Source organism: Trachemys scripta, chromosome 4 (assembly GCF_013100865.1).
Source record: "Trachemys scripta elegans isolate TJP31775 chromosome 4, CAS_Tse_1.0, whole genome shotgun sequence".
NCBI lineage: Eukaryota > Metazoa > Chordata > Testudines > Emydidae > Trachemys > Trachemys scripta.
The window spans coordinates 20748198-20772341 of NC_048301.1; the positions used below are offsets into that span (position 1 = coordinate 20748198).

Below are 24144 nucleotides of genomic sequence, written 5' to 3' on the forward strand. Positions count from 1 at the left end.
GGGGGGGGGGGGGGGGGGGGGGGGGGGGGGGGGGGGGGGGGGGGGGGGGCTCCCCCACCCGTGGCTGTTGAGCAGCTCCGGGGTCCCTCTGCTGCTGCCAGTTGTAGGAGGCCCCTGGCTGCCAGCAGCAGCAGCTGGGCAGCTAAGGATCGCCGCCACCATCACTGGCCGGTCAGTTGCGGGGCCCCCCAGTGTCACGGAGGTCGCTGAAAGTCATGGATTTCGTGACTTCCGCAACCTCCATGACAATCTTAGCCTTACTCATGTCCATTCCATTGTAGATGCGTGCGCTTGCCACATATACTGGTGCAGGAAGTTTTCCCCTCAGTGGTATCCATAGGGGACTGGGCTCTGGTGCCCTGTGGAGCGGTGCACATCTGCACCGGTATAAGGGGTGTTGCCGACTCCCCCTTCCCCTCCCTTAGTTCCTTCTTGCCGAAAATCGGCAGGGAGAAAGGAGGGTGGGTCATGGAATGGACATAAGCAACACATCTCAAAGAACAACAGTTATGAAAGGTAACTGTCTTATCTTCAAGGGCTTGCTTATGTCCATTACATTGTAGATGACTTCCAAGCAGTACCACTGGAGGTGGGTAGGAGGAGTTCAAGGATGTGTTGATTGCAACACAGCTCTGCCAAATCCCGCATCATCTCTGGCTTGCTGGGTGATAGCGTAATGCGCCGTGAACGTGTGTACTGAAGGCCACATCGCGGCCCTATAGACGTACTGGGTAGGGACATGTGCCAGGAAGGCAGTCAAAGCCGCCTGAGCCCTCGTCTAGTGAGCCTTCACTATCAGTGGAGGCACAGCCTGTGCCAACTCCTAACAAGTACGAATGCAAGTGGTGATCCAATTGGAAATCCTCTGAGAGGACACTGGAAGACTCTTCATCCTGTCAGCTCTTACGATGAAGAGCTGGGTTGATCTGCGGAAGGGCTTGGGGAGTACCAGGTAGAAAGCCAGGGTGCGCCGGACATCTAGAGTGTGCAGCTGCCTCGCCTCATTGGTCATGTGAGGCTTTGGACAGAACGCTGGGAGGAAGATAGCCTGGTTGACAAGGAAGTGCGACACCACCTTTGGCAGGAAGGCCGGATGGGGCCCCAGCTGGACCTCGTCCTTGTAGAATACCGTGTATGGGGGCTCTAAAGTGAGGGCTTTAATCTTGGAGACATGTCTCGCCGAAGTAATAGCTACAAGAAGAGCAACCTTCCAGGACAAGTGGGAAAGGGAACAAGAAGCCATAGGCTCAAAGGGCGGACCCGCGCGCCTGGAGAGGACCAGGCTGAGGTCCCCGGGTCCCGGATTGGCAGAAAGTCTTTCAAGGCCTTTCAGGAACCTGATCAATGTCTAATGCAAGAACACCAATCTACCCGGGATGCAAGGTGGAAGGCCAATATGGCTGCCAGGTACACCTTGACTGAAGGGAAGGCAAGGCCCTGATGCTTTAAGTGAAGCAGGTAATCCAAGATGGACTGCAGAGACGACTGGGTCAGGGAGATATCCTGCTTTGACACCCAGCTTCCACTTTGCCAGATAAGTTGCTCTGGTGGAGGGCTTTCTGCTCTCCAAGAGAACTTGCTGCACCTGACTAGAGCAGGCCTGTTCCTCTGGATTCAGCCACCCAGTATCCAAGCTGTGAGGTGGAGAGAGAGACCACAAACCTGATGGATGGATCCGAGCTACTTGACGTTTATATGTAATACAAGCTCCTCTCCAGACCATAACCCTGGAGTCCATAGTGTACTGAGATGTGCTCCTCAATCTAAGTCGGATGCATCCAAAATCCTCCTCACTGTCCGACCCTGAGGAGGGAGAGACTTGTCTGGGGGACCAGGACAGTACAAAGGCTGCTTGTGTACCCCGATCTCATTGGCTCTGCCCACGGACCTTCACTGGGGACCTGTACGGGGGCAATGGCTCTCGGTGCTGCGACCCTGTGACCAGTGTCGGCATTTGGTGATGGTACCCAGGCGATTGATGCCTCATGCTTAGAGAGTGGTGCTGCTCCATAGACTGTGAACTGGAACGGGAGTGAGAACACTGACATCTCAGAGACCAATGTGCCCGCAGTGATCCATACCGGCAATCCGGCGACGTGGTTCCAGGGACCAGCGTCTGGACCCTCTGGAACGGTGCCATGGGCTGGGAGAGTGACTTCGACGCTCCTGCCACCGGTGCTCTGGGGACTGGTGACAACTCTGGGTCTGCGCCAGGCCGCTGGCAATCGACACCTAGAGCCTGAGGAACGCTGCCTAGAGTCTGGGGACTGACGCTGGGAACTCTGGCAGGCAAGCCAACCAGGGGCTGGTGGCACTGTTCAGGTGAGCGCTGACGGGGAACTCCCTGAGGTGGGGAGCAGTGCTGCAGTGATAGAGCGGGCTGGAAGGGTCCCAGGGCAGGTTTACCCCGCAAACGAGGCACCTCAGTGGCCGGTGTGGGCTGCACCAGAAGGGACAGTATGTTCTTAGCATCCTGAAAGGCCTCCGGTGTGGATGGCACCGCCAAATGTCGAGTACCTCTGCCACTTCCCAGGGTGGCGGGTGGGTCTTGAAGTGGGCTTGACAGCTCAACAGCAGTCAGAGCCTGGCCACCGTCCAGAGGGGAAGAACTGTCCTACGCGGATCTTCACTCTCCGGCTCTCTCCTTCCCTTTACGGGACATAGGAGAACGCCCCCTCCCGGCCTCTCTTTACTTTTTACCTGGGGATGGGGATGGGAATGGGAATGGTGCCAGTCAGAGGTTGCTGCTGGCAGCGTGCTCCGCATCGGGGCCACAGTACTTGGAGCAGAGTCCAATCTCGTTGGCTCTGAGGCCGGTGCAAGGACTGACTCCATAAAGAGTGCTCGGAGACAAACGTCCTGTTCCTTCTCGGTCGGCGGCCTGAAGCTCTTGCAAATGCAACACTTGTGGCTCATGTGGGTTTCCCCTAAACACTTCAGGCAGCTTCTATGGGGATCACTGACTGGCACAGGTTTTTGCAACAGTCACAAGGTTTGAAGCCCAGGGCATGCCCTGTCCCCAGGCTAAGTCCTGTTCGGGACTAACTATTTCTAACTTAACACTAAGGGAACTATTAACTATACAACTTTAAACAACTATATACAACAAATTCACTACTAAACACAGCAGAGATAGGAAAGTGTGCCGAAGCAAGGAGACATTCCAGCACGGTCATTGGCAGTAAGAAGGAACTGAGGGAGAGGGGAGCTAGCGGCACCCCTTATACTGGCGCATATGCGTGCCATTCCAGAGGGCACCAGACCCAGTCCCCTACAGATATCACTGAGGGGAAAAATTCCGGCACCAGTGCATATGGCGAGTGCACACACAGACAATGGAATGGACATGAACAAGCACTCGAAGAACTTTTCCAAACTTATTAATCTCTGCCTTTTTAAAAAAGGGTAAAACTTGAGTTGCTCAAAAACAAAGTCAATTTTTAAACATTTAATAAGTTGGAGATTTAAGCCAACTTTTAAAGCTCCCTTTAACGCAATTTTCCACCAAAGATACAGAATTTGTATACATTTTCTCCGGTAAGGACAGATGGGTGGTGAATATAAAACTATTTAAATTCTTTAATTGGAGATGTTCCTCAGATTTTAATGTAAGAAAAAAATGGTGTTAAACACTCTGAAAGGTCCCCTTCAGGCTCTTGTCTTGTTTTGCTTAGCTCCAGAAGTCCAACATTTGAACACTGCCTATTGTACTTTTCTAGTCATTCCTCTTTTACTTGAAGTGTTGGGCCATATATTTGGCTGTACTTTATTCCCTTTCTTGCCACTGGCACAATAGGTTGGAAAACTAGTCTAAACCCAATTATGGATTTCCTTTGAGCAAGGGATCTCTAATTGCATAAAGTTGTCATGGCAGGTTCTTTGTCACTTGTTTCTAATCCCTCCCAGTTCAATGGGCATTCCAGAGCCCAGCCAGACCAAGCTAAATTCCAGGTACTCTGAGATGGTGGAATGGCACCAGAGGGCAATTATTGCTGGCACACAACCTACCCTAATTTGTGCTGTAGGCCCCCACATGCCTATGGAATTGGGGAAGAATGACAGAAAGCTGTTCTGGTACACCTGAAGATCAGGCAAAATGTCCAACAGCCCAACTATTTGTACCAATCCTTTCCCAGCTATTAAAATGTAAGGAGTTGAGATGTGGATGTTATATTTTGAAAGTCAGACTTCCCTTCCTCTCCTGACACACTTTAATGGGGATAAAAATAAAGTCAAAACCATTCAAGTGTTTTGGTTTCTCTCTTCAAACAAAACTAACAAACTGATTCTACAGATTAGAAAATTTAACAAAAAAGACAACGTAATCCGAGGAGACACAGGGAGAGGAAAGCAACCTCTCCTGCCTGCAAATAACCACTGTAGTATACTCAGGTCAAAAGGAGATTCCCTTTGTAAGTTAGTGTATAGGCAGGAAGATTTATAAGATATTTAGTAAACTCTGTGTGACTGTTCTGCATACCCATGAGGCAGAAAAGTTCTAAGTCTGGCTGGAGTCACTGGTACTCTTTAAAAACTGGACCTTTGCAGGGCATTCAAGTGACAGCCCCCACAGGAAACAAGAAGAAATACTGGGGGACAGACAGTTTTCCAAGTTCTTTTAGACAAAGGCTGACCTATTAGTGCCAAAAGGAAACAAAAGCTGTATGGCCATAATGGAAGTGGGGGGATGGTGCGGGATGCACTTGATATTGAACAAGAGAACTTGCGAGATGTTTAACTTGTGTAGCAAGACTTTCCTAGGATGGCCCCACAGGCAGGAGAAAATATTGCCATAATAATAGAATAAGCTGGTTCACTCAGTACAGCTTTAGAAGGTATCTCTGAGGAGGTCTTAAGTATACATAAAAATACCTGATCATTGTAAAACAATGAATCAGTCACTAGGTTGTAACTGACCAGACCATAAGCAAGTTGGTCCCTTTTAAAAGGTGAAGGCTGTAAGAAAATATCGAACTTTTTATAGTAGGTATGCGTCATCACACTGAAACAGGGTCACTCACCATGATCGCTGTACCGTCGCTGTTTTTGGCTGGAAGATATGCTTCTCTGCACTTTGTGATGAGGCGATTGTCCAGTGCTATTGTTGAGATCACTACTTGGCCTAACTTTAGCAAGGGAAAGATTGCTGCTGGAGCTTGAATCACTAGCATCCAACTAAGAGAAAATTTAAAAATGAGGTTCAATCAAAATGAATTTAACAACGTCCAGAGATTCTGAACATAATCCTAAGTAAGCAAAATTTCAAAAGGTTCTCACACTAAAATGTTCCTTGAAAGTTCACTAGTCAGATCCAGTTCTGTGCTTCAAGGACCAGTAGAAATATGAGTAGTGCTCTATTCATTTGTCACTCAACTGGTGGTAAATAAGTAACCAAATCTGGACAAAGCTACAGTAGCTACACAAAACATTGCACAGTTCAATTTACTTCTGAAATGTTAGGAGCATTTTATGAAAACATTATTTTGCTGAGAAACAAATATCTTCTATCTCTTCCTTACGGGATAAGGTTGGGGAGAGAAGAGGGTGTTTGCTTCTGAACAGTTTGCTTCCATTTATACAGACATTAGAATGTAGTCCCTGCCCTAAGAGAGTATAGAGTGCCTACCAAACTTTTGGTCCTACAATTCAAAAATAGGTCATTTTAAAAATATGTTAAAATGCTTAACCAATATTTGAAGGTGTTTTTGTTTAAAGGTAACCAGCATATGATAGGCTATAGTACTGAAGTCAAAATATGGTGTTTTAGCCCACAATAAAGTTATTGTTAAGGCCCTACTTGAATCATGGGATGATTGTCAAATAACTGTGGCTGAGAGTCACAGATTAGACATGGAAAATTGCAGAAAAGTAATAACGGACCTTTATTAATTGTGGTAATTTGGAAATCAGAGAAGACTTATTTTTTTAAGAAAAAATTGCTGGAACAATATAAACATTCCAGTATTATGTTATACCTTCTATATTTTTTTTTGATAACCAGACATTTTGTGCAACTACATTACATTCATTAATGCATGGGGTTGACAGCGGGAGCCTTGGCCATCAGCGGCTGATGGCCGGGGTTCCCGCTGTCAGGCTCAGCCAACTGGTGGCCAGGGCTTCTGCTGTCAGCCCCAGGCGGCTGACAGAATTGCAGTGGAAGCCTAAGATCTGCAATTTCCGCACTATCACAAATTAGGTAGGGTCTTAGTTATCTTTCAGCCAGGAAGCACTCAAGTTATTAGAGTGCCATGCACTCCCCATTTACTCCCCATTATACATGACTATGGTATAACAATGTGATTAATTTTTAATCACAATTTTTTGAGTTAATCGCGTGAGTGAACTATGATTAATCGACAGCCCTAATAATTAGTAAAGTCCAAATGGGTGAGAACTTAAAAATTGGACTATAATAAAACTCAGATCTCAGTGATGACTGAACCTATTGATATTCTGAATAGAATTCTCTCTCTGGCTGGCAACTGCCCTTACATCTCTTCATAGATGATTCTCACATTACCCCAACCAGTCTCCATATCTCCTTACCCTCCTTACACTCTCCTCCCATTAAAGCATTATATTAAGAGATTGATTACGTTGTTTTAAATACCTGGGGCTAGGTGTGTGTGTGGGGGGGGTGAGACAAGGTGGGAAGGAGATCAGATGTAGCGTCTGCCACGTTTTGGTAGCCATTCTAAAGGCAGTAGCCTGTGTAGGCAGATTTGTATCCTCAGTGTCCTGTTAATCTACATAATAAGATTTCAGGATTTTCACTGACAACTAGAACGTGTGTTGAGTAAGTGTGAAGCAATGAAAACAGCTACAAGGATAGCTGAGAGCTCTTTCTGTTCAGACTATCAATAGATTCAATCACTGAGATCTGAGTTTTATTATAGTCCAATTTTTAAGTTTTCACCCATTTGGACTTTACTAATTATTAGGGCTGTTGATTAATCGCAGTTAACTCACGCGATTAACTCAAAAAATTGTGATTAAAATTAATCACTATTAATCACACTGTTATACAATAGAATACCAATTGAAATTTATTAAATATTTTGGATATTTTTCTACATTTTCAAGTATATTGATTTCTATTACAGCACAGAATACAGTGCTCACTTTATATTATTTTTATTACAAATATTTGCACTGTAAAAACAAAAGAAATAATATTTTTCAAATCACCTCATACAAGTACTGTAGTGCAATCTCGATCATGAAAGTGTAACTTACAAATATAGATTTGTGTTACATAACTGCACTCAAAAATAAAAATGTAAAACTTTAGAGCCTACAAGTACACTCAGTCCTACTTCTTGTTCAGCCAATTGCTAAGACAAACAAGTTTGTTTACATTTATGGGAGATACTGCTGCCTGATTCTTATTTACGTCATCACCTGAAAGCAAGAACAGGTGTTTGCATGGCACTTTTGCAGCCAGTGTTGCAAGGTATTTATGTGCCAGATATGCTAAACATTCATATGCCCCTTCATGCTTCGGCCACCATTCCAGAGGACATGCTTCCATGCTGAGGATGCTCGTTAAAAAAATAATGCATTAATTAAATTTGTGACTGAACTCCTTGGGGAAGAAATGTAGGTCTCCTGTTCTGTTTTACCTGCATTCTGCCATATATTTCATGTTATAGCAGCCTCGGATGATGACCCAGCACATGTTTGTTTTAAGAACATTTTCACAGCAGATTTCAAAAACACAAAGAAGGTACCAATGTGAGATTTCTAAAAACAGCTACAGCACTCGATCCAAGGTTTAAGAATCTGAAGTGCTGTCCAAAATCTGAGAGGGACGAGGTGTGGAGCATACTTTTAGAAGTCTTAAAAGAGCAACACTCAGATGTGGAAACTACAGAACCCGAACCACCAAAAAAGAAAATCAACCTTCTGCTGGTGGCATCTGACTCAGATGATGAAATTGAATAGGCATCGGTCCGTTCTGCTTTGGATCGTTATTGAGCAGAACCCGTGATCAGCATGGACGCATGTCCTCTGGAATGGTGGTTGAATTTTTGAATGCAGTTTTTTTGTACATAAATTCTACATTTGTAAGTTCACCTTTCATAATAAAGAGATTGCACTACAGTACTTGTATTAGGTGAATTGAAAAAATATCATCTCTTGTTTTTTTCAGTGCAACTATTTGTAATAAAAAATAAATATAAAGTGAGCACTGTACTCTTTGTATTCTGTGTTGTAATTAAAATCAATATATTTGAAAGTGTAGAAAGCATCCAAAAATATTTACATGTTCTATTGTTTAACAGCGCAATTAATTGCACTATTAACAAGATTATTTTTTTAATCTTGTGACAGCCCTACTAATTATACCTGTGCAACACCAAGGCATTTATCTATGTCATGCCAAGAGTCCTAGACCATTGTGATAAGAGGTAACTCAACCAATCACTACCCTTACTCTGTATTGGTTGCATGAAGGAGAAGGCACATATGAAGGATTATTTGGCAAAACTGCCACACCCGTGAGAAAATAAATGACTCTGCAAACTGGAACATAAGGAACAGCAGAATTGGGATTGTGTGTATATTCCTAGGTCAGCAACCATTCCTTCACTCTGGGAAACTATTTTTGGTATAATTTTAATCAGGACTGCTGATGTCATGAGGCAGTACATTAAAAAATGTTATGAGAAAAATGCATCTACATTAAATTTAACAATGACTTAACATAGCTAAGCAGCGTATTAATGCTTTTTTGTTGGACTACAGTCACAACGGTTCACACAATTTACTTGCTAAATCAAGGGAAATGAATGTGATATGCTAAGTTGTGTTTAGGTTAATTTTCTCCACTATTGCAGTTTTACAGCTATTTTAAAATAACAGAGGTCACCTGATACTGACTGCTACAGGTAAGGCTGCAAAACAGTTATAATCCCATTTACACAAGCTTCCCCCTTTCCAATAAATCTCCTCTCTGCACTGAAATGTTCAGTGCTTGTTCACTATAGAGGGTAGAGAGTTTTCCTGTTTTTCAGCTCTGAGTTCTACAAAGGTGAAATGTAAATTCCCCTCCTCCCCGATTCCCTAAAACAAAAAAGTGACCACACTTCCTCCATATGTGTAATAAAAAAAAACAGCAGATATTTGAAACTAAAAGATTAATATATGCACAATCCCCATTGAGTGCATACACACGTTTGAAAAAAATTAGGATAAAAATCTATTTTAAAAGATCATTTCTAAAGATTGCTCAGTAGGTTCTGGCTAAGACATGGGCTCTCAAAATTTCAATGTGGACTACATCCTAGAGAGACTGCCTCTCCTCACATTTTCAACAGCTTGGACCACTTTTGCTCCATTCAAGATTATACAGTATATCTGAGGCACCTAAAACAATTGTTTAGATGGAGAAATAATTTATTTGCAACTATCTTTGATCTGACAAACATATTCTCCTTTTTGAAAAGTGTCTCATGATGCTTAAGGAGGAAAAAAAAAAAGCTCCAACCCATCTTCTTTTGCTCTTAATTTCTTCCATTTTATTACTCTTCTTCCACATGGAATCACTGCACATTTGGTTCCGTTGGCCACTGAACATTCTGCCCTGCTTCTTTCCCCCTTGGAATACTCCCTAATCACCTGTTCTCAACCTGACTCCAGTGAACATACTGCCCAATTTCCTTCTCTCCTAATGCCCTGGACATTCTTTTCCAATTGGCTGTTCTTGGTCCCCCTCTTATTGACAGTTCCCAGTAGTGTGTTTATTCCAATCCTGCTGTTAACCCACATCCCTGCGTGCAGGGAGTGTGTGTTTCTGAGTCCTAGCAGAAGCCCCAGGAGGGGGGGGGGGGGGGGGGGGGGGGGGGGGGGGAGGAGTGTAACCCCACAACCAGGGACAAAGGAGTTAAAGAGAGACTGTCAGAAGTCCAATCCTGAAAAGATCAGTTAGTCTTTTGACCACTTGTCTGACTTTCGCATTGGCATATTCAGTACTAAAGTTTTATGAGAGGATGGCATCAATACAAGGGAAGACTGCATAGAAGCACTGTGTTTGATGCCTGACTGGGTTACAGAGCATCCCTTTTCGGGCCTGGTGTTACACTTTTCAACTGAGGCTCAAGAGGATTTGTGGCTCCTGAAAAAGGACCTGGTGATGGAGACCTCTCTCTCTTCCCTGTGTGGACTCTGTTCTTTCCTTCCCTATCCCTTGAGATTTTATCAGATCTTTATGGGCAGCTATTTCAATTCTACAAGTAGAGGAGCCAACAAGAGCCCTTTTAGATGAGGAGTGCTCAGAAATTTCTGCTGCCACAGCTATCTCAGGGTCTGAAGAGGGAGGCTTTAATCTCTCCAGCAGGATCACTTTCAGGAATGTCTCCCTGGATCTTTGGTTTCTCTTACAAAATAATTTACAGATGACATTTCTCTGTTATCTGCCCCTCACCCAGACACAGTAAGCATCTGGTATACCCACAATTTAGAGGCATTACTATCTCAAATGAAGGGCAATTCCTAAAGCTTGGAGACTTGTGTTCAGTCATTACTATCAATCAGGTACCAGGACAGATGCTTAGACAAAATAAAATTCCTTCTTGTTGAAGAAGAAAGGAAATGCCATCAAAAAATTAAACACTAATCACCATCTATTAAATATCTATTTACAAAACAATGGGTAAATGACACAGCGAGGGAAGAGGCTCACACACTGCAAGACATGGGGCGGTGAACTGAGGGGAAGTTGGGATCACCCCATATTTTATGTCTTCGGCTAGAGGTATGAGGAAGCTCACTCTGTGCACAGGGGTAGCCCTGAATGGACGCTGCAGGGTAAAAGAATGCAAATAGGATTGTACTGAGTGCATGCACATCAATAGTGGAATATATTGAGACAAGCACTTGAATTGATGGACAATGGAGCTTGCTCTGTCCTTTATGCCCTTGGGTAGGGGGGACACACAAGGACATTTAGGACACAGGTGCAGTCACAACGGACATTACCGGCCAAAATAATTTGATCTTGTCCACATGGTGGACCACGTGGTGGAATTCACGTAAACAATTTCTCGAAGAGGAACCATAACTTTCACTTGAATTAACTATCTTTTGCTCTGAATAGTTTTTCTGCATTTAACATCAGAATATTTTAAACTTTTTTCCTGTTCTATACTCACCTCTGATGATTTTCTCCCTAACAATAAGTAGGTAGCTGTGATTTCATCATATTTCATTTTACTAAGGGATTCTTGAATTTCTTCTTGAGAGTATCCCATTCCAACCATAATATCTGAAAGAAAGAAGGAGTTTGTAAGTCATAATATGCTTTAATAGATACACACTGGTTGAGTGCTTCCATGTTCAAAAACCTGTTTATTTCTAACAATGGAACAAAATATCTAAATGTGGGAACAATGTCTAATTAGATACTAATAGTAAAGTTGTTTTTCAAATACCTAAATATACATATTAAGCACAGATCAGATCTGCTTATACAGTACATGAACTCAAAATACTGCAAGTTAAATGCGCACATGTTGGAAAACACTGAATTACCTATTCTCTTCTGGTCTGAGATGTCCAGCTCTGGTTCAACAAAAGGTTTTAGTTCATCATCTTCATGCCCTGCATTGATCCACCGGTCCTTCATGATTTGCTACAAAGATAGGTTGCTTAGTAGTGTAAGATATTTACTTGTAAACGAAACAAGTCACTGAAAGGTCAAAGTCCCATCTATCAAAAATGTATAGCATTGAAGAACTGAAGACAAGCAAATCCAGACTTGGGTTTAAAGGGATAAGTCCTTACTTCCTCCTCTAATTCTACCCACCATTCTTTTCCAGAAAGCTCCCAATAATTCCCAACTCATATTTGAAACTAGCCAGATTTATTGCCAGTCTCCTTCCTCTCCTCCCTGGACTTGTGTTCCTAGACAGACTACTTCCCATCAGCTGTATTCCAGCATAAAGGTCAAAGTTAAGTATTAGTAGTGGAGAGATTGGTTGCAGTGGGAGCACAGGGAGGAGAGTAGTTAAGACTTCTTCCAGACAACAATCTGTATGCAGGAAACCATCCTAATCCAGGAAACCTTCACTGGATTTTGTACACCAATGCCCTCTTTCAGCCACAAAACTTCTAGCAGACTTCCCCATTCTAAATATTACTCACTTGGGAACTAGTCAGTTCTCCAAGGAGTTAAATTGAAGCATAAAGTATTGACAAAGAACACAAACGGAAAAAAACAGCAGATAAAAGCACTTGTTTAAAAATATTATGGTTAAGAAAATCCAAACTGAGATTTTAACCCTTCTCTAATGTTGAACTATTTAGGAAGTCACAGATATTAGACTGTACTCCAACAGCCTTTCATAGGAATGTACTAAAATGCAAGCCATGCCTAGCCATAGTGCCCTACTTTTGAAGGGAGTAATCAGTAACTCCTCCTCATGTGATTACTCTATACATCTTCAAGATACTTTACTGTAGAATACTGTGGTACATTTTGAAAGTCCAAAACTACAGTTTACAATAGCGATACTATTGTGCTTTGGGTTATTAGCTTTTAAGGAAACAAAGACAAATATCAAGTTTTCAAAGATGTGCTCTTAAGTGACTTCCCAATGTAGGCATGAAAACTCCTGATGTGTATTCAAATTAGGGTTGCATGCACGAAACCCCAATTTCTTCACGCATTATGGATTTGCCCACTTAAGCCAGGTGCATGCTCAGAGTACACATGTAAGTAGGCAACCATCTAAGAGTGTGTGTTGGATTGCATATGCACAGAAAAAACTTTCTTCACTGCACTGAGAAACTGACTTGAGGGAAACAGGTGCAATTTTGCCATATTTGTGCCAAAAACTCACACTAGAACTCTCAGGGCAGCAACTCCAGCAAATATCAACTGAAGTTAAGTACCTGCTAATGGGGAAGGGAGAGGAATAGCAAGTATTAGTGGTACAAATGAAGCTTGTTAAATCACCTTTAATTACTATTTTGTCTGAAAGTATTTTACTCATGCTATTACCTCTAGAGTGCCTCTTTTAGTTGGGTTTAGCACCAGAAAACGTTTGAGGAGGTTTTCACAGTCTGTTGACATGTAGAAAGGGATTCTGTATTTTCCCCTTAGTACTCTCTCTCTCAGTTCCTTGGGAGAAAGGAAGCAAATTATAAAAAGTCAGAGGCAGTTTAAAATACTGTTGTTGAATTATTACAACAGCTAGTAGAGTGCAAGTAATATACCTTTAAGTTCTGTCCATCAAAAGGAAGAGATCCACTAACAAGAGTGTAAAGAATAACACCTAAACTCCAAACATCTACTTCAGGTCCATCATATTTCTTGCCTTGGAAGAGCTCTGGCGCAGCATATGGTGGGCTGCCACAAAATGTGTCCAGTTTATTTCCAACTGTAAACTCATTGCTAAAACCAAAGTCTGCTATTTTAATGTTCATATCTGCATCTAGCAATAGATTTTCAGCCTGGGAGGAAGAAAAGAAAAATACCGTGTTGTGTAAATTTCAGATTTTTCTACAAAAGCTGTTGTTCAATTTTTTATTCATTCTTAAAGGCAAAAGCCAAAAGTGCTTTTTTATTGAAAATAATCAAATATCTTTTTAAAATAAATATGAAAATTACTAATTTTGTAATCTCACTAGTGTATCACCTTCAGATTTATGGCACCTGTTACACTAAATAAAGCTAGTCACATGTATCATCCCTTTGGTTACTTCATGGAAAACTATTTCGTATTTCTGTAACTTTATGTTTCCATGTAACAAGATAAAAATGAAACTGCAGCTCTTAAAGCCTACACTTTTATCTGCTAAATGCTTACAAAAATTTGTAGTACATAAAATCTCTACTTTTTTTTTTAGTATAAAGGGAAGATAAGATTTATGAAATGTGCCACATTTCAGTTTCAAGTAATAGCAACCTTATACAGTTATAGTATAAGTAATGGAGCAAGCTCTCTCATAATGCCACACCAATGTGCGCCAAGCCTAAGAGAAGCCACCCCATCCATGACGATGGGCTTTTTGTGTAGTCTACTAATTCCGGCAACAAGAATCACCAGGCATTTACCCATCTGTTACCCACCTGTAATTTTTTTTTATCATTACCAAACTGAGCTAGATTTTAATTAGTGACCAAGAGATCAGAGGATCCAATTTTCATGTGTCAGCCAAATCCTTACATTAAGATATATCTCATCTCCTCCTCCACCCCCATTTTTTTTTTTTAAAGAAATACCTCCATATTCAATATGTTTTAATAGCATTTAAAACTTCCTGTAAGCCATGGAAAAGATTTAAAAATCTTAGGCACAAAGAATGAAACTATTGCATACAAACTTTGGTAGCTTTTTTTCCTACTCACCTTGAGATCTCTATGAACAATATGCTTTTGATGGCAGTACTGCACTGCAGATACTATCTGGATAGAAAACAGGCCCAATTATATAAGTGACACCTCAAAGAAACAGATGTGTAATCAGAAATTTCAATATTAGTTGCTAAAACTGACAAGTGTTTATGCATTCAAAGCCATACAACCAGCCAACCACAATGGTCACCATATTCAGGGTAAAGTTAATAAAAGTGTAACTAAATGTAAACTTATTATTCAACATACTGGCTTCTATTACACTTTGGAAAGGATTTCATTGTCTCTGCATGGCTGATTATAGAAAGAGGGCAGGCTCACCTTCTATTAAGGTCACGGAAAGGTTTTCATTTCATGTCTTTACTCATTCACAACTTTCTGAAATTTTCACTATTGGGCTGAAATTTTCCAATCTCTGCCTGAAGATTTATTTTTTGAGAGATACTTTGGGGGGGAAAGGATTCAGCTATTTGAGTGTGAGAAACAACTTGTGTGATAAGTTAGTATGGAGTCAAATTACTGAAGGTTTGTCCATCATGAGTCAGGCAAGGAGCTGAGCACACCTTACCTCATTTATTTTGCACTTTATGCAATGAGTAGCATAATAAAGGGAATGTGAAGGAACTCTGGTCTTGTTCAGTGTACTTTTAGTTGTATTTCATACAGTAATTTCTCAAATATAGAATATTTTTTCTGCAACTTTGCATGGGGGATCATAAGGTCACAGTGAATGACTTAAATAAGGCATTCGTGGACAGTGGCATTCACAGAGTAGTACTCTCCAATATAAGCTGTGATGTATGTAAAGCTGTAGAAAATTTTTTTACATTACACTGTCTTATTTGACACATAGTATATGATCATGTAATGATACACTATTATAATGCACATGAACAATTGGTCAGAATTAAGGTTGGACATGCAATCAACTTTGCACAGCAACACTGAAAGGTCAGGAAATATCTATCTTTATATTTTTAATTTTTTAATGAGCAAGTTTATTAGCATGTTTCATTTCAGAAGATCACCAATTTTAAAAAGGTGAAGTAATGTTATACTTTGTAATTCACTGTCAGTTTTCACATCAGAACAGGAGAATTCCTCTATAGCTGGGTAATAGGTCCAATGCTCTGTGTATGACCATTCAAACAGAGTCAAGAAAGCATTTTCTCTTATTTCTTCAATGTTTAGAATAGTAACTCAAGATTATTTGCAAGCATGTTAGAGTAAAAATTCTTCACATCTAGACTAGATCTCTTTGCATTTTACACTTAAATGATAGGTGTTTCATTCTGGTGTTGAAATGAAAATATGTCGTGTCAGTATTACAGATTGTATTTCTGTACATCAGACAACAGCTTGGAAGCAGATGTTCTATAAAAAGGTTAACTACACAGTCACTTGTTTATTTTTCATTTATTTCTTTATTTCCTTCTGTATCTGGCTCCCTCAGTCTGGATTCCTTTTTCTATAATTAGACTTTTTTTATAATGCTTATTAATTTATCATCAGCTTTCTCCTCACATCCCATCCACCTATCTACCTTCGTCTCTTCCTCTATTACTCTAGCACCACAAGCCCCAGTCAGAGCTCTACAATATTTCTCACCTCCCCACACCATCCTCAGAAACCCTAGGTCTCCAGGGCCTTCAAAATGACAAGTATCTCATGCGCCTCTCACTTGAATAAGGTGCAGAGTATGGTCTGATTGTTACGCCATTCTCAACTGGAAGAAAACATCACTTCTGATCCCAAATGGCCATAGCAATGACATGGTGATCAAGAGATTTTCTTTGCTGACAATTCTGTACTAGCTGATGCACCTACAGACAAGTTTAGGGGCTGAAGCAGTGAGGCAACAGCTTAGAATGGAAAGGAAAGGGGAAAAGGGCAGGCATGAAAAAGGAAAGCAGACCAACAGTTTGAAGGAAAAGGACCCGAATTCAATGAGGAACTGTACCAAAAATGTTTTTATTTATCATTTTCTCTGGGCTCGCTCCCTTTGTTTATTTCATTCGTTTCCTTCTCTCTTCTGTTCACATTATGAAGTTGGTATCTCAGTCTGAGAAACCTACCTACATTGTGGAGCTGTCACTAGCAGTCGATTTCTTACTTGTCTGATGCATGCTGCACTGCTGATTTATTTTGTGGAGGTTTTTTATAGGCCTAAACAGCTATAAATTTGTCCTCACATCTGCTCAATTCCAAATATCATTATGGATAAAAAATGGTTACTCACCTTCTCATAACTGTTGTCCTTCGAGATGTGTTGTTCGTGTCCATTCCAATCCAGTGTGTGCACGCTACGTGTACAGTCATCGGAAAGTTTTCCCTTAGCTCCCATTGGGTCAGCTGTGGAGCCTCCTGGAGTGGCGCCTTCATGGTGCTGGATATAGGACCCAGCCAACCCCGCGCCTCCTCAGTTCCTTCTTGCCAGCTACTCCGACAGAGGGGAAGGCCGGGGGGTATTGGTATGGACATGAACACCACATCTCAGAACAACAGTTACAAGAAGGTGAGTAACCGTTTTTCTTCTTCGAGTGCTTGTTCATGTCAGTTCCAATCAGGTGACTACCAAGCTCCACCCCGGAGGTGGGGTCGGAGTTAAGGAATCGCTGATCGGAGCGCTGCTCTGCCAAATGCAACATCTCTGGCATGCTGGGTGATAGCATAATGAGAGGTGAATGTATGCACCGAGGACCAAGTTGCTGCCCTGAAAATTTCTTGTATCAGGACCTGAGCCAGGAACGCAGTTGACGAGGCCTGTGCCCTTGTGGAATGTGCTGTAAGTGCCGGGGCTGGGATATTAGCCAATTCGTAACATGTGCAGATGCATGCCATGATCCAAGAAGATATTCTTCAAGATGAGACTGGGAGCCCTTTCATCCAGTCTGCTACCACCACAAACAGCTGGTTCGACTGCCTGAACGGTTTCATGCGCTCGATGGAGAATGATAGCGCCCACCAAACACCTAATGAGTGCAGCCTCTGCTCTCGACTACTGGAATGAGGCTTAGGATAGAAGACAGGTAGAAAAATGTCTTGGCTAGTATGGAAGTGTGACACTATCTTGGGAAAAAAGGCTGGGTGAGGCCTGAGTTGTACCTTATCCTTGTGCAAGACTATGTAGGGTGGACTGGAGGTAAGGACCTTTAACTCCGACACCCTCCTAGCTGATGTAATGGTGACCAGGAAAGCTACCTTCCATGATAGGTAGAGGAGTGAGCAAGTCATCAGAGGTTCAAAAGGAGGCCCCATGAGCCTGGCGAGGACCAGGTTAAGGTCCCACGCAGGAACAGGTTGTCTAATTTGAGGATGCAGCCATTCCAGACCCTTGAGGAAACGTCCTACCATGGGGTTGGCGAATACGGAGTGCCTGGACACTCCAGGGTGGAAGGCCGAAATAGCACCAAGATGTACCTTGATGGACGACGCTGCCAGGCCTTGGTGTTTCGGTGCAAAAGGTACTCTAGAATAAGTGGTATAGGCGCCTGGAATGGAGGTGTGTGCTGCTGGGCACACCAGCAAGTGAACCTTTTCCACTTAGCTAGATAAGTGCCCCTGGTGGATGGTTTCCTGGTGCCAAATAGGACCTTTCTTACTGGTTCCGAGCACAGAAGTTCCATGGGGTTTAACCATGAAGCTTCCAGGCTGTGAGATGGAGGGACTGGAGGTCTGGGTGGTGAAGGTGACAGAGGTCCTGAGTGACCAGATCTGGGTGGAGTGGTAATGCAATCAGGGCATCCACTGACAGCTCCAGGAACACGCTGTACCAGTACTGTCGAGGCCACGCTGGATCTCGACCGTGATGACCATGGTGGAGCCGAAGGGTCCTGTGTCGGGGACTGGTACCGGGCTGATGATGTGGGGGATTGGTGTCGAGGCACCCATGCTGGGAATCTGTTGCTGGTTCTCTCTCGGAGCCGGGGATTGGTGCCGCTCTGTCCTCCGTGCTGAGGAAGGGGAGTGATGTCCCATTGGTGCCGGGGAACCCTGCACAGAATCCGGTGCCGGAGAGCAGTGCCTTGGCGACGGCGATCTGGAGCTGTGCCGAGGCAAACGGTGCCGGGCAGGAGAAGTTGAGCTCCGCATCATTGTCAGCTTGCCTCTAGACGCTGGAGGCTTATCTCTGACCACCGGGGGCTGAGGAGCCGTCATGGCAATTACATCTCTGGCAGCTGCAAAAGTATCTGGGGTGGAAGGTAGCTCCAACTCCTCCACGTGGCACTGCCCATCTGAGGAGTTGCTGGGTGCCGGACTCAACAGTCACCTCGGGGGAACTGAAGTCGACGGCGCTGACACTTGCTGCTTGGGTGCTCCTTCAAGGGACGCACCGGTGCAGCACCTGCCGGTCCAGCTGCTTTTGGCACTGCAGAGCGACCCCTGTCGCTTTTCTATGCCAGTTGTACAGCATCGGTGAATGCAAGTGGTGCCGGGTTGTCTTCTCAGTGTGCGGTGCTGGAGAGTGCCAGTGACGAGGGTATTTTAGACTAGAGTCCTTCCTCGGCACCATGTCATGTACTGATGCCGTGGCACTCCGTACATATACGCTCGGTGCTGGGTCCTGGTGGTCCGCAGCAGACTGCGGACGAAGAGTGGATTCCATGAGCAACTGCCCAAGTCAGAAATCTCACTCTTTTTTTGTCCTTGGGCAGAAAGTCCTGCAAATCTTGCACCTTTCCATCTTGTGTGCCTCCCCAGACACGAGTCGTGGAGGTCGCTTGCTGGCATAGGCTTATTGCAGGTAAAGCTTTGGGCTCGTGGCACACCCCGGAGCCCAAGGGTGGGGCGGTTGGGATTGGGAAACCCTGCTCCCAAACTTTACTATATATACACTGTATACATTATCTACTAACAATAACTACAACTAAACTAAACTAACTACGCTATGGAAAGAATGCTAAGGGAAGCACTTGCTAGGCAAGAGATCGCAGTTCCAACGATCGTCACTGGTGGTAAGAAGGAACTGAGGAGACGCGGGGTCGGCAGGGTCCTATATCCAGCGCTACTCCAGGGGGCTCCACAGCTGACCGACAGAAGCTGCTAAGGGAAAGCTTTCCGATGACTTTGTACGTGATGCGCACAAAACTAATTGGAATGGACATGAACAAGCACTCAAAGAAGAATATTAACAAACGGCCCTGCTTCTAGAGTTTCTCAGAGAAGAGGCAGAAAGATTAATGAAAGCTACTTACTAACAAACTAATTCAGAGGAGGAGGAGTACAGGGGCATCAGTTACCTAATTTGCTCATTTCCCAAAAGGCACAAACTTGGGTTCCTCGTTTTTACATTAATTTTTATTCATACATCATCTCACACATTGATCATCCTTACTCAGCAGAAAAATTCTCCAGAGCAGACCATCAACCCAGAGGTCTGAGGATAGGGCAAGGGGAAGTAAATGATATGAAGAATCCAAAACTTCTTTAAAGTGCAAATATTTGCTCTGAGGCACAAAAGCAGCTTAAAATGGAGAGCAGCAGAGCATGGTTATATTTTTGGCATTTGCACCCTTTCATATTTCACCTGTTAAACATGCCTGCTATGCATAATACATAAGCTATTTACTGCAGCATAATCAGCCATGGCCACATTATTTCAAAGTAGAGGAAAAACTTGGATGACAGCAAGGAAGTTCACAACACATAAAATCCAAAATTGAGATCAAACTCCAGAAATCTTTATGCTCCTAGGGCCACAGAATATGCATACCACAGAAACAATATACTTTCTTGTGAAGGATTTTAGATCCATGCTGAAACTGCCCTTCCTGGACAATTTTTTTAAGTTGGGCAGGTGTGCAATGATTTACTTCCAACATAACTCGATACAGAAATGGCCACTACAGAAGTGAAGAGAGGAGAAATTAAAAGCGAACAAGAGATGACAACATCAAGAGATGACAACCCAAGTCTCTGCCAGGCTCAACATTATGGCAGATGCAAACTACTATTGCTCCTCCAGCTTTTCTTAGAGGTAACTATTGTCGCATTGTTAAACTAGCTAGTGGATGGACTTAAAGTGAAACCCTATTATGCTATGAGAAAAATCGATCTGAAGCTATTATAGAAATGCAGAAAAATAAAAATAAGACTTATAAAATGCATTTATGTGGACTTCAATGGGGTCAAGCAGGCTGTGTCAGCATTATCTTTACTAACTGTGTTCGTTCATTGACATATAGTAGCAGTGTGAAGAAACCCCCGAAGCTTATACTTGTAAGATAGCCTTCACACCTTCTGGTTCAAAACTCCCTTTCAGAGAAGTCAGTGGACTTGAATAAAATAACCAGGATTGAAGGATAAACTGTACACAACATTGTAAATGAAGTAACAAAACATGTAAGTACTTTGACAGAACATTAAAAAAAAAATCTCCTGATTAAGAACAACAATGATAGCCATGGGGAAGAGTGAACATACTAGTGGAACCAGATTTGACCGCTGAAAATTAGTATTAGGCATGCCAGCGGGGAGAAAATTCCCTGATCCTTTTGAATCTTAGAAAAACTTGATTTAAATTACTGGGTTTGAATCTGAAGGATAACCTTTCGGATTTAGAAAAATGGTACAGCCCAACATCTGAGACGGGAATGACAACTCCAGAAGCTAATATCATTGGGACTGTGAGGGACAGAGGGCAAACACACACACACACACACTCTGAATTTGAAGGGGAGATTTTTCTGTCTTCCTGAATCTCAGCATAGGAACCTTGAATACAGTCTGTTAAAAAAAAAACAACACACCCCCAGGATTTTGTGAATGAGGGGCAGAAATGGTTCTTACTGCCTGTCAATCTGCACACTACTCAAAGAATATCTTCTGGGATGTGAAGTCTGCCAGCTGGATCTTGCAAAAGATTAAGGAGGATACTGCAAGACTTAGGAAAGATTCAAATGATAAGAGAAATAATGCTTTCATTTATTGATTTTATTTTTGCCTCCTTATAATGGGTTAAGCTGTCCTAAATAATACTGTCCTTTTTTCTTATTAGTGTTTATTGCGACTGTCACATTTACTTTAGTGAGGTTATTGTTCATATCAGTAAAACTTCTCTGCACAGTACATTTCCACAGAAATGTATTACACACATTAAAATATTAGATACAGGGAATAAGTGAGTGATTCCTACATTTCCACTGTTTCCCAAATAACTAATGGTGCACACACTATTCTATTCAAGACAGAACAGACAATCATAAAGGCGTCCATTTATGTTACGAGATTTATTTCATGCAAAATTTCCTTAACATAATTGAAACATTAGGCTGTGTGTAAAATTATATGATCTCCTTCAACTGTTGTGCTTGTTGCCTCTGGGCTATCAGATTTTTAAAATGAAGTTAACTCCTGATCTTTCTTCTTAGATCATTGTCCACAGATTGTGCGCCATGGAATAGATCATCAATAAAAGCTGGTAAGGAAAATAAGGCCGGGGAATGACAGCACATTTGCAAATAAGTTTTCAGTTTATTATCCATATTCATTATTGTTTATGTCGTCATTTATGTCGACACACTGTTACATGAACTGGATTAAACATCACATGTTGTACTGCTGACATCCCTGTCCTTAATTGTTGCATATTTTAGCACTCTAGATTCACTTTTTACAGGAATCTACTAGTTTTTCCCTGTTATTTAATGCAACAAAAAGTCAGCAACAGAGCGTGCTTGAAAGCACCATGGGAAAGCTCACTGTTAATTATTTTTTCATGTGTTTTAATGCTAAAGTTGAGGACTTAAGAGCTGTTAGTCTATCATACATACCTGTCTAAATTTAGCTCTTGCTTCCTTTTCCTTCATTCTTCCATGTGCAACCAGATAGTCAAATACCTCACCTGCAATTGAAACATATCAAAGATTAAAGGAGAACTGTTGAATATCTTAAAATACTAGCTAGTTAATTTCAAAATCTAGGGTTAGTTTTGTAATTGTAAGAGTAACATATATTGTATGAGCTACATAAATGTCAGAAATTTGAGCTAAATTTGAGATTTCAGTTTTCAGTTAGAATGTTTGTTTATTCATGTGAAAAATCAATCATAAAAAGGCACTAATTTTTCATTTTTGCAAAAGGCTCACGACAAGAGCCCAGAAGAGTGATTTACTACTATGTCATAATTTCACTGAGACAAGAAAGACTTTAAGAAGAATTATCTGGATTACTAAATGTAGGCAAAATATTTGTTTTCAATTATTTATGTTAGAAAATGAGCAGCATGCCTTTCTTTGCAAAAAAAAGTCCTGAATTCCTTTCAAATTTCCATTAGAAAAATATCTGCTGTATCACAGAGATAGACTGTCATAAGCCTCATCTACAGTACAAAAACGTTTAAAGGATCTTGTAAATATGGTTGTAGCCTCACAGTGTTATAATATAGAATCTAAGTGTATAAAAATTATATTACAATGATGGAAATCCCTGTTTCAACCTGGGGTTAAAATAAAATGGGGCCTTCATTATAAAAACCATCCAAGTGAACACAGACTGATGTGATGAAGCAAGCCACAATTTAAATATCATACATAAGACATTGAAGAAAAGCATCCTGGCATAACAGGTCCCTGGAAGACTTCCAAAATGAAAAGGAAACAATGCAACATGACAAGGGACATTTGAAGGACACAGTAGTGAAGAAAAATTGAAAAGGGCTGCATTTTTAAAGAAACAGTCAATTAATGTCTGGCATTTTATAACTAGCCTACTAGACTAGTTTTTAAATGTTGCTATCTATCCAGTGAAATATCGACTTGTTTGTCACAGTGTGACAAATGTTTTTCTACTGAAAAACTGTAGGCATTAGATATGGAAGAGGTAATGCTTCCACATACATAAATAGGTCTTTACGTACAAATAAATCATTTAGTTTAAATAATCTAAGATTTTAGAAGTTCAAAGATCAAATCACTATTTTAATATTTAAATATACATTTAAATACTCTCAGATAAGTAAGAACATTTTTCACATTATGACTTCAAAAAAGGAAAAATATATCATTAAAAGTACTTTTAATTTTGAAAAAGTCACAAGATGGAATCAAATCAAACTGATTTAAGTATAGCATGCACAGACTACAATAAAGAACCCAAGATATGACAAAAGGAGCGTGCATGAATGATTTTATAAGTTTTCGTTTTCTGAACAAATTATATTTTGCTTTCCAGAGTAGCAGTTAAAATACCACAGTCAGTGATAATTCCCTGAAATATATCTTACAGCTATTTCTTTTTAAAGTATTAGTAAATAAAAATTCATAAAAATGCAGGGGGCCAGACAAAGATAAAATTCAACCCTGTTTTTCTAAATGTTTCGGGACTATCAAAAGCAGAGAAAAACAGTAGTTCAAATAACTGAGGGAGTTACTGAATATTGGATTTAAGTTGAGACTGATGACTAAAATGTAGATGAAGGGGAATTTTCAGAACTGAATCCATATTGGCACATAGTCATCTGCTATTACATTTTCATGTAGCATATTGCATAAGCATATAATAGTACTAATGGCTTCTGTGCCAAACACACAGGGCTCTCTCATTTCAGCTAAAAGGAGCGTCTCAGGCCTGGTCTACACTACAGAATTAGGTTGATGTAAGGCAGCTTATGTTGACCTCAATTATGTCAGTGTGTCTATGCTACAGCCTTGTTCTTGGGGATGCAAGTACCCAACATAATAATTCCACCTCCACAAGAGGCATAGGACTTACATCAGTGTAGTTAGGGCAACACAGTGTCCATGTAGACACTGCAGGTTACTTACATCAGCTGTTAGCTGTCA

General features: G+C 41.7%; 1 protein-coding gene across 5 annotated transcripts in view; it reads right to left on the minus strand.

Moving 5' to 3' along the window:
• MARK3 (microtubule affinity regulating kinase 3) overlaps nucleotides 1-24144 on the minus strand; it is a 105352-nt gene that overhangs the window by 33085 nt on the left and 48123 nt on the right. For all 5 annotated transcript variants that reach the window (XM_034767904.1, XM_034767906.1, XM_034767903.1 and 2 more), the window contains 7 exons: nucleotides 22135-22205; nucleotides 14357-14413; nucleotides 13222-13458; nucleotides 13007-13126; nucleotides 11536-11635; nucleotides 11157-11269; nucleotides 5022-5175 (listed from right to left, as the gene is read on the minus strand). In XM_034767904.1, coding sequence (XP_034623795.1) covers nucleotides 5022-5175; nucleotides 11157-11269; nucleotides 11536-11635; nucleotides 13007-13126; nucleotides 13222-13458; nucleotides 14357-14413; nucleotides 22135-22205 — 852 coding nt within the window. The remainder of the gene's footprint in view (nucleotides 1-5021; nucleotides 5176-11156; nucleotides 11270-11535; nucleotides 11636-13006; nucleotides 13127-13221; nucleotides 13459-14356; nucleotides 14414-22134; nucleotides 22206-24144) is intronic.